The sequence below is a fragment of the Marmota marmota genome, unplaced genomic scaffold (assembly GCF_001458135.2).
Source record: "Marmota marmota marmota unplaced genomic scaffold, marMar, whole genome shotgun sequence".
In the NCBI taxonomy this organism is placed as follows: domain Eukaryota; kingdom Metazoa; phylum Chordata; class Mammalia; order Rodentia; family Sciuridae; genus Marmota; species Marmota marmota.
In genome coordinates, this window is record NW_025999863.1 from 3,708,437 (window position 1) to 3,718,230 (window position 9,794).

Below are 9,794 nucleotides of genomic sequence, written 5' to 3' on the forward strand. Positions count from 1 at the left end.
CCCCCCCCCCCCCCGTGAGCGGGGACAGGCCTCTGTGGGCTTGCTCCCGGGCCCTGCAGCTCTGCCCCACCCTCAAACGTGATGCTGGAGGCCACCATGGAGCACCTCTGGGTCTTCCCCAGGATCCACAGTGTCCCCTCCTCTGTCTGTGGCCCATGTGACTTATCTCACTGCAGCAGTGGGTCAAGGTCACCTCTATGTGGGATTGAGTCATGGCCACCTCTATTAAACAGTCTGATTTGAAAAGGGTCAAAATTCAACAACAGGAAGTCTAAAAGAGGAGGTGCCTGAGACCCCATTCTCAGGGAGCTGGACATTTGTGGGTCACCTGTGGCCATCAGCAAACAACAGTCTGCAAGTTAACCCTGGCGGGCCTGTGGACTGGGCAGGGGTGGCCGCCTGTGGTTGGTGGGGGGTGTCACCTGGCAGGCAGGGAGGTGGGGCCCTCGCTGGAGCAGGCTTTCGCGTTCCAGAAGGAGAGCCACAGCTTCTCAATGTAGTGGAACTGCAGGTTCATGACGACGCCCAAGGTGGCCTGGGAGGGACAGCGGCTGGTCAGTTGGATGCACGCGTGAACGCACGAATCCCCTGTGTCCTGGGAACACGCAGTGAGCAGCCATGACCACGGGAGAGGGGAGGCAGGGGGACTCAGGCCTCCTGTCCCCTAGTGCCATGCCTGGAGGGGACCTGAGGCTGCAGCCACTCCAGGGAAGGACTGGGGCGCGGGTCCATGGGGCCGGGGCCAGGGCCATCACTGTCACCTCACAGTGCCGTCTGTACACCAGCTGCAGGGCCTTGACGTCGTGCGGTGTGATGCTCTCCTGCAGCAGCATGCCGCCCAGGTCGGGGGCTGGGAACTCCGGGAAGACGTGGGAGACGTCTGGGAGGAACAGGAGGTCAGAACCGGCCCTTAGGAAGTGGGCAACGCGTAGTCGAGAAGCCCATGTGCCGGGGATGCTCCTGGGCAGGCATCCGGGCTCCTGCATGCAGTTGGTGACTTTTGTAATTTTTAGTTTTCTTGAGTACAAAATGGGGACAATACTGTCACACCCAGGGATGTTAAGTAAGCTGATCCAGAGGGAGCCGAGCACACAGCAAGCTCTCGAAACCTCGATTCTCAGAGCTGTGGCGCAGGAGTGGGGAGCCCATGGACACCCACAGAGCCAGCCAGGGCAGCGCATGTGGGGAGACCAGTCTCTGTGGCCCCACTGTGACCTCCTGGGCACAGGCCAGGCACCAGCAGGTCCTTCTAGGAACCAGCCTAGAAGGGTCTGTCCAGACTTGAAAAAATACAAGCCTCGAGGGTCTCCAGAGTCTGACAGGGATGCCCGCAGGCCTCCCGGGGGTGGGGGTCCAGGCGGCAGGCCCAGGAGGGAGGGCACGCCCGCCCTGCCCGAGAGGCCAGAGGCTCCAGGGGAGCCGGGAAGAAAAGCCGGCGGTGGCCGGAGCTGCCGCCCCCTGAGCGCAGGCTGTTATTTATTTTTGTGGCCCTTGGATCGAACCCAGGGCCTTGTCGGGGCGAGCACTCGGCCCACCCAGCTCTGTCCCCAGCCCAGCTCAGGTTCTGGACAACACTTTCTTTTATCGACTCATTTTTCTGATGGTCACTTAATGCATTAATTAATTATTTTGGCAAAGCGGATCACTTTAAAACCCCGGGAAGCCGGCCTGGGAGTTCTCCTGGGCTTCCCATTGACTGAGCAGGATGACGAGGAAAGCGTGCCGTGCCGTGGGCAGCGCGCCCTCGAGTGCGCGTGCCCGGCAGCAGGACCCCGCGCCTGCGCCTACCTACATACTGCTGGTGGTGCTGGCTCTGCGCCTGCGCCTACCTATGTACTGCTGGTGGTGCTGGCTCTGCGCGGCCATGGCCTGCTCCGGCGTGCTGTGCAGGCTGCTATGGGAGCTGCCGTCCCCCAGGCTGTCCGTCTTCTGCGCTGGCCGGTACCTGGGCAGGGGACACACGTGCCTCTATGAGGCCCCAGCAGCGGTGCCTGGGGAAGGCCCAAGGAGCAGGGGGCTGAGCAGGATTCAGTTTGGGTGTATGTGCACGATTTTTAACCACGTTGTCAAGTCACAGACAAAAACTCCCCCTTAGCCATTTCTAAGTGCCCACAAGGCTGGGCAGCCATTACCCACCCGACTCCCATCCCCTCCAGCCCCCGCTCCCACCCTGCCGCTTCCTCTTTCTGTGGATCCGAGACTCCAGGGACCTCCGGATGGACCCTGCAGCGTGCACTGTGTCTGGCTCATGTCCTCGGGTCCATCTGAGCTGGAGTGGGGTCGGTGCCCTTCCTTCCTAAGGCAGACTCGAGCTCCACTGAGTGGATGGCCAGTGTGCCCAGAGACTGCTGGTGACACTCGGGCTGGGTGTGCACACTCCCTCCCGTCTCTCGGTGGGTACCTGCACTCTCCCAGCTGCTATCCTGTGGCCTCAAGGAAGGGTGGAGCCAGAGGGCAGGGGTGTGGCCTGTCCAGGCAGCTCACCCAGGGACAGGACCTGAGGAGGGAGGTCTCCCCAGACACGGTGCAGAGCAGGCAGTGCCAGAGCTGGCTGTACCTGTTCCCACTGGGCAGTGGGCAGTGGGGCGGGCCTCACGGGGGAGGACAAAGTGCCAGTTGGGTGTGGGGGACCACCTGGTGCAGGCTGTGGCTGCCCCAATGCAAGTCCGTAACCCTGCCCCACGAGAGCTGCTCCTGAAACGACACTTCCCAGAGTGGCAGGTGTCTGCCAGGGGCCAAAGCTGAACCAAGGAAGGGACAGGGTCCCTTGTGTGGGCAGAAAGGACAGGATGGGCCAGGGCTCCGTTCTGGAGCCGCTCCTGTGCGACTCGGTGCTCCTGGCCTGTGTGGGGGGCGCTGGACAGCAGCCCTAGACCAGGGCCCAGAAACGAAGGCCCTGGGTGGAGTCTGCCTCCTGTCTGTGGCCGCACCACCACCCGCTGCCTGGCAGCGTCACCAGAGCCGGCAGGCCTGCGCAGTGAAGGGTTTGCCTTAAAGGCTGGCGAAGTGTGTGACACACAGAGGAGAGAGCATTCCAGAAATGACTGGCCGTCCCAGCCCCCAGGAGCCGCGGGGAGGCCGGGAGGCCCCTTTCTCCGGGCACCCTGACGGGTTTGCTGCGCCGTTTCCCCTTAAGCTTGAGAAAGTGAAGATCTCTGACTCTGAGACTCTGGGAAAGGCTAAATGTTGGAGACCGTGAGAGGATCGGTGGTTGCCAGGGGTGGGAGAGGAGGGGACACCCAGGGCGGGGAGGCCGTGACGCCCCTCTGAGGCTGTCATGGTGGAGACGTGTGGCTGGACACAGCACAGCAGATGAGCCTGATGCAGACTGCGGGCCCAGTGACCACGACGCGTCAGAGCAGGCTGTCAGTGGGGGCTGTGGGGGACAGCGGTGGGAACTCTCTCTACTCCCACTGAATGTAAGGGAAAGTTAGGGGCTGGAGACCCCTGGCTGCTGGAGGCTGCTGGCCTCACGCACTGGGCAGAGCTGCGAGTCCTGGTGCCCTGGATACTAGAGCAGGGTGGTCAACAGAAGCCCCTGGCCCACAAATGTCACCTTCAGGAAACTGCCCTCCTAGCTCTCCAGGGGGACCCAGCCTGACCCCCTCAGCTTGGGGACATCACCCACCTGGGCTTCTGGTGCAGGGGCTGCTGCCGCATGGCCATGTACTGCGTGTCCTCCTGCAGCCGGTTCAGCGGGGAGTCTGGCTTCAGGCGGATGCCATAGTAGTGGTACTTGGAGTTGCCCCTGGAGCAGACGGCCCGGGCTCAGTCCCCGCACACCTCAATCTAAAGGTGGCTCCTCACGGCCCTCTGCATTTTCTAACCCGTGTGAGCAACGTTCATGGCGCATTCTCACCCTGGCCCCTTGTGGCAAGTCCCCTCTTTTTTAGTATAATAAAGGCTCTGAGAAGTCCTGCAGCGAGCAAACCAGGCCAGCCTGTCTAACCCCCACGCCCCCTGGGGACCGTCATCATTAACGACTCCTCCCACCCTTGGTTACTCTCATGGCAGAGAAGCGTCACTGAGGTTCGTTACGGGAAAAATGATGACCAGAGGGCTTTAAATAATTTTGTTAAGGGGACAAGAGAGCTGCACGGGACCTAGAATTGGCCAACAGGTGGAGCCGTGCAGACTTTGTGGCTCCTGAAGCCACGCTCCCGAGGCTGGGGACAGGCACCCTGGCACTTTCTAGAAGAGATGTGTGCTCAGCTGGGTGGAGACAGGCAGAGCTGGCCGTGACCCCGAGGCCTGGGGCCTGTCCTTCCCCGGTGGCCTCTGCTCTGCTCTCTCGGGCCCACTGCCGCCATGCTGCTGATGCTTTGAGTAGACGAAGGCCCTGACGCCATTTCTGTCAGTGTCGTGGCAGATGCCAAGCCTGGCTTGCCACAGGGTCACCTTACGGATGCTCCAGGCCACTGGCTTGGACCTGGCCGGGCAGCCTTCTCTGCTGGTAAGGGGAGCTGCCCGGCTGGGGGACGAGCCCACTGCCTGTGGTATTCCACGGCCGCTGCTGGCCCGGGAGAGGACATGGGAGGTGGGCAAGCATCCAGGAAGGGCAGATAACCCGGGGCTGCCTCCAACAGCAAAAATAAAAACTTGCGATTATGAGAAATTTCAAACAGAGAGAAAACCTCAAGTCCATCACTGGCTTCTAAAGGAAAAAAAACGGGGCCATGGCTCCAAGTTCACCCGACGGGGCTATAGGTCAGGGCACCTCTGCAGGAGATTCCCACTCCCAGGTGCCAAGAAGCCCATTTCCAGAAAAAGGAAGAGGGGAGGATGTGGGTGGTCAGACACCGGTGGCCTGGGCTCCCGCGACCCACCTGGTCCCCAGCCGCCGGGTCCGCAGCCCCATGAACACGGAGCGGATCAGCTTCCCAAAGGACGCGGCGTTCACGGGGTCCAGCTTGTGCTCCTGGCAGTGCCGCAGGTAGTGGCTGTACAGGGAGCTCCTGGGCAGGCTCACGCCCTCGGCGGTCTCGTAATTGTCCAGCAGCCACTGGAGCTGGAAAGAGACACGTGGCTCTTCAGAACCCAGGACTCAGTGCCACGTGGACTTGGGACTGAAGGGCCTGCTCTCCCTTTCCGAGAAACCGCCAGGGCCCAAGCCACCCTGGCTGCCAGGGCTGAGTTCTCCTTCGTCCATTCATCCCCTGCTCGGCCAGCCCCGCTCTTGGGCTCCTGACTTACGCGTCGCGATGGCATGTGACCCAGAAAGAGATGAAGCCTCACGGTGGCATGCTCCACCACACAGCCCTACCACGCGCCCTCAGCGCACAGGACGCCAGGCACTTCTGAGGCCACAGAGCGCGGGCAGGTGGGGCGGAGCCTGCACCTGGGGCACACGGTGACAAGACCCCGATGGAGAGGACCCATGAGGCCCCACACCCAGCCTGCATGGAGCACGGTCACTCCAGCTCGGTCTGTGCAAGACGCCACAGGGCAGAAGCTGAGGGCGCTGCTAGGGCCAAGGTCAAGCCAGGAGGGGAAGGGCCAGCCCCAGAGCTTTGCTGCCTCTGGGCAGGCGCAGGGGCTCAGCGCGTCCCCTCCCACTCGGCTCTGCAGGTCAGCAGCCTCCTTCCTGAAGGGACCCCACACAGCAGCCGCCTCACCAAGTGTCCTGACGCTGCCCAGAGGCCAGCGAGCCAAAGCCAAGGCACAAGGACGGAGCTGTGAGGGGGAGGAGGCCTCGAGCCAGGCCTGTCCCAGCCGCCCTCGGGGACCTGAGGGCCCCGGCCGCCCCACCTGGGGAGGGCAGTGCTGCCTCCCAGCCCCCCGCGCCACGCACTGCTGACCTGCAGGACCCATGGTGGCGTCTCCCCTGCGCTCTGCGCTGCCTTCCTTGCCCCTGCCCACCTGCCCCCTCGAGGTCCTTCCTTCTCCATCCCTGGGGCTGCCCCCCGCCCCCTGCAGGTGGGGAAGACGCAGACGGAGCAGAGGCCTCAACAGAAAGGCAGCCGCCAAGAAGTGGCCAGACTGGGCCAAGCGCAGGCTCTCTGGGGGACGGGGAGCCTGGGCCTCTGCGCTGGAAGCAGGGCAGGAGGGTGGCCAGTCCTGCCCCAGAGGCCCCAGGCCCTATGCAAACGCAGGGGCAAACGCAGAGGCTTCGGGGCCTCTCTGCTGCCACGCGCTCTGCAGGTCAGCAGCCTCCTTCCTGAAGGGACCCTCGGGCAAGCCCTGCTCATCCTGGAGCCTTGGGTTTCGGTTCCCTGCCAGCTGCAGAGCTGTCCACCCAAGTCCACGGCTTCCTCCGTGGGAACCGGGGGCCATCTCTCCTTGCTGTCCCCACAGGCCTGCCTCCCACAGCTGGATGTGGATCCCCGTGTGGCCTTCTGTGGTCTGCAATGTCCCCTTCCCTGGCTGTGACCACTGGTGACTAATTAGCAGCTGTCCATCTCATGTGTCCAGTGTGGGTGCTGTGGCCCTGGGGAGGAGGGACCCAGGCCCTCATCCAAGGAAGGGAGGTGGAGGACAGGTGGCGGTCAAGGGCTGAGGCCTGTGAGCTGGGGCAGCAGGAAGGGCCTAGGAGGAGAGCGTCTTCCTCACCTCCTTGGGCTTCACTTCCACAGCCCTGTGCTGACTGCTGGCCTCCCCACACCCCTGCCCGCCCTCTGATGACACCATCGGTGGCAGGCGCCTGTCTTTGTCCCAGAGTCTCTCTGGCCAGGGCCTCTCATGTCCCTGAGCCCTGTCACTCCATGTGATCTTAGGACAGGGCCACACTGTCCAAGCAAGTCCAACTGAACCTCTGAGGCTCTGCCCTCTTACCTCTCAGGGCACAGCCTGCTCTGCACACCAAGGCGGCCACAGTGACCACACCTGCACTCCCCCCCCGCCCCGTATCCCCTCCAGGGAGGAGGCAGCACACGCAGGGATGGGAGGGTGGCCAGCGTGGAAGCCACTTCCCTCAGGCCACCAGATGTTGCCCGCGTGGCCAGAAGCAGTGGTGGCGTAAATGTGCTCTCATCCGCCTCCCCTGGTCTCCCAGGGCCTGGAGCCCCTGGAATCTCCACCTCGCTTCCTGTCCAGATTTGGCCTGCGCTTGTTGACTGCTCGTCTCCCCTGGGCACGCAATCCCCAGGGCAGGGATGAGATGGGTGTCCCTGTTTGTCCCCCAGGACTCTGAAGACATCTGAGAATGACAGACAATACAGATCACCTGGAGGAATGAGGATGGGTTGCCTGGCTGGGCAGTGGCCACACCTGTGACCCCAGCAGCTCGGGAGGCCAACAAGGAAGGAGGATCATGAGTTCAAAGCCAGCCTCAGCAAAATCAAGGCGCTAAGCAACTCAGTGAGACCCTGACTCTAAATAAAATAAAAAATAGGGCTGGGGATGAGGCTCAGTGGCTGAGTGCCCCTGAGTTCAAACCCTGGTACCCCCCCCAAAAAAACCCAAAAATAAAAACAGGGGTGCCTGATCAGAAAGGGGACAGAGCCAGCAGACAGCATCTGGGTACTGAGGCCAGGGACAGTTCCTCCGTGTCACCCCACAGTGGGGAGCTAAGATGCACTCTCAGGTCGTTCTCTGGGGTGGCGGGAGCCAGGTCCAGCAGTCCAATGTCCTGAGGCTGAACACGTCAGCCAGTCGGGCAGGAGCCGAATGGGGATCCGGCTTCTCAGTTCCTGGGGAGCAGGTGTCATGGGGGCCGTCTGGAGGGCACTGCACGCTGGCCTAGGGGACGCCAGGCTCGTGCCAGCTGGACACAACTGCTTCACACATCAGAGGAGAGGCTTGGCAAGAGAAGCCTCTGCCCATCACCCCCGACACGTAAATTAAGGGCAGAGCCCCCTGCTGGGGTCACTGTGGGTGCTGATGTCAAAGGGTGTGTGGTTGTCTCGACAAGTCTCTGGGGGCGCGGAGCAGGCAGAGGCAGCTCCGCTTTGGCAGGGTGGGCTGTTCTCCAAAACGAGTGACGGCCCTCTCTCTTCTGTCTGGTGGCCTCCTGGCAGGCAGGCCAGGCTGTGCTCTGACCACTTACAGACTCCGCCTGGCTACACCTGGGGGACTGTGAGCGGCTCCAGGGCACAGGCTGCAGGTCAGGAGCTGGGCACCAGCATCCAGCACCCCCGTCGGGCCCTGCAAGAGCCCACGTGAGCTCATCCTCCTGACTGTGCCTGCCTCGCCCGCCGCAGAGGTCCCCCTCCTGGCCTCAGGTGACTTGGCATGCTCAGGAGCGGACAGGGCTGGACAGATGGCCTTGCAGATTCTGGGTACTCTGTGGTCGGTCTGGGCTGTGCTATGTCCACATCAACGGGACGTGGAGAACGCTTTCCAAGGGCACATACTCGTGGAGCCCTGCTGGCCCGTGGTGCTCGCCGCTTGGCCAAAGGCTAAACGCTGCTTTTTATGGAGAACCCCGAGCACTAAGCTCGCCCTGCGGCTCTGGGCTCTGCAGCCACAGCCCCTGTGGAAAGGTGTCCCTCCTTCAAAACGGGAAGGCAGGGCTCACGTCCACACTGCACTCAGCCCACCCCTTGTCCTCCAGGGCTCTTGTTCCCACTATAGCCACCTGTTCCTCACCAACTGGACACGCTTGGAGAGATGTGCCCTTTGACTTCCTTGTTGTGCAAACACCACTGCGTGCAGGTGCATGTGGGAGAGGGCACACCTGGTATGTGCCCAGGCTGCACGGCACACACAGCCCTGTAGTCCTATTGCCCCAAGTGTCGCTCTGCCATTCGTGACTACATATGGGGCGAACGCGCCCGAGGCTGGTCCTGACTGGCCGAGTGAGGTCTCGCTGGGCCACACGGACAGCTTGGGCAGCCTTTCTGAGCCCCAGTGCTGGCCGTGTTGATCATCAAACTTTGGACACCCTCCTTTTCACCCACTCATTGACTATCCACTGCCAGTGGACTCAGGCCAGGCCCTGTTCTGGGTGCTGCAAGCTGACCATAAACAAATAGGCAACACCCCTGCCTTCCAGAAGCAGCCATTTTAGGGCCGAGACCCACAGTAAGCAAGAAAGATGTACAGAACGAGGGATGGTGTGACGTGCTGCGAGGGCAGGGGAGGGCAGGGGAGGGCAGGAAGGCTCCCCGAGAAAGCACCCAGTAAGAAAGGGCGTGAGGGTGAGTGGGCCGCCGTGGGGAGCAGCATTCTAGGAGAAGGGCACAGCCTGTGCCAAGACCCTGAGGCAGGGCGAGCCTGGCACGTTGGAGGAGGAGCCAGGAGCCCCAGTGACTAAAGTAGAGGGAGGGAGGGGGAGCGAGGGAGGCCAGGAGGCCAGGAGGGGACGGCGGATCATGCAGGCACTGGTGGACCGTGGGGAGGGCTTGGGTTTTGACCCCAGGGAAGGTGGGAGCCATGGAAGCTTCTGAGCAGAGCAGCGCCGTGATCCACCGTAGGACCCCGGTGGCTGCCGTGAGAGGGACTGGAGCTGGCGGGGCTGGCTGGGAGTGGCCGGGGCAGACGGTGGTGGCGGTGGCTCAGGGGAGGCTCTGACTCTGGACCTTCCTGAAGGGGGCTGGAGAGCACTGGAGGCAGGCGTGGAGGAGGAGGGCAGCGGGGGGCCAGGGGCTGAGCACTGTTCCTGCCCGAGGCAGGACGGGGAACCAGGGTGGCGGTGGGGGGTCCGAGCAGTGGGTAGACGGGTGAGGGTGGAGTCGGGGAGCCGGCGGGTGGCAGAGCGGGCGGCAGGAGCACGAGTCACTGCCAGGAGCCTGTCGCGCTGGCGGGAAGCAGGCTTTGGACAAGGGCGCTGCCCGAGCTGGGACCCGGGGACGGGGTCAGGCCTGGTCTGCGGCTGGGGCGACGGGGGGGGGGGGGGGGGGCAGGCCTGGGTGGGA

The 9,794-nt window shown here is 63.0% G+C and overlaps 1 protein-coding gene across 5 annotated transcripts in view; it reads right to left on the reverse strand.

Annotated features, from left to right (window-relative positions):
* Positions 1–9,794, reverse strand: part of Rfx2 (regulatory factor X2) — an 83,492-nt gene that overhangs the window by 9,694 nt on the left and 64,004 nt on the right. For all 5 annotated transcript variants that reach the window (XM_048812567.1, XM_015503663.2, XM_015503662.2 and 2 more), the window contains 5 exons: positions 4,827–5,008; positions 3,629–3,748; positions 1,830–1,945; positions 762–880; positions 423–535 (listed from right to left, as the gene is read on the reverse strand). In XM_048812567.1, coding sequence (XP_048668524.1) covers positions 423–535; positions 762–880; positions 1,830–1,945; positions 3,629–3,748; positions 4,827–5,008 — 650 coding nt within the window. The remainder of the gene's footprint in view (positions 1–422; positions 536–761; positions 881–1,829; positions 1,946–3,628; positions 3,749–4,826; positions 5,009–9,794) is intronic.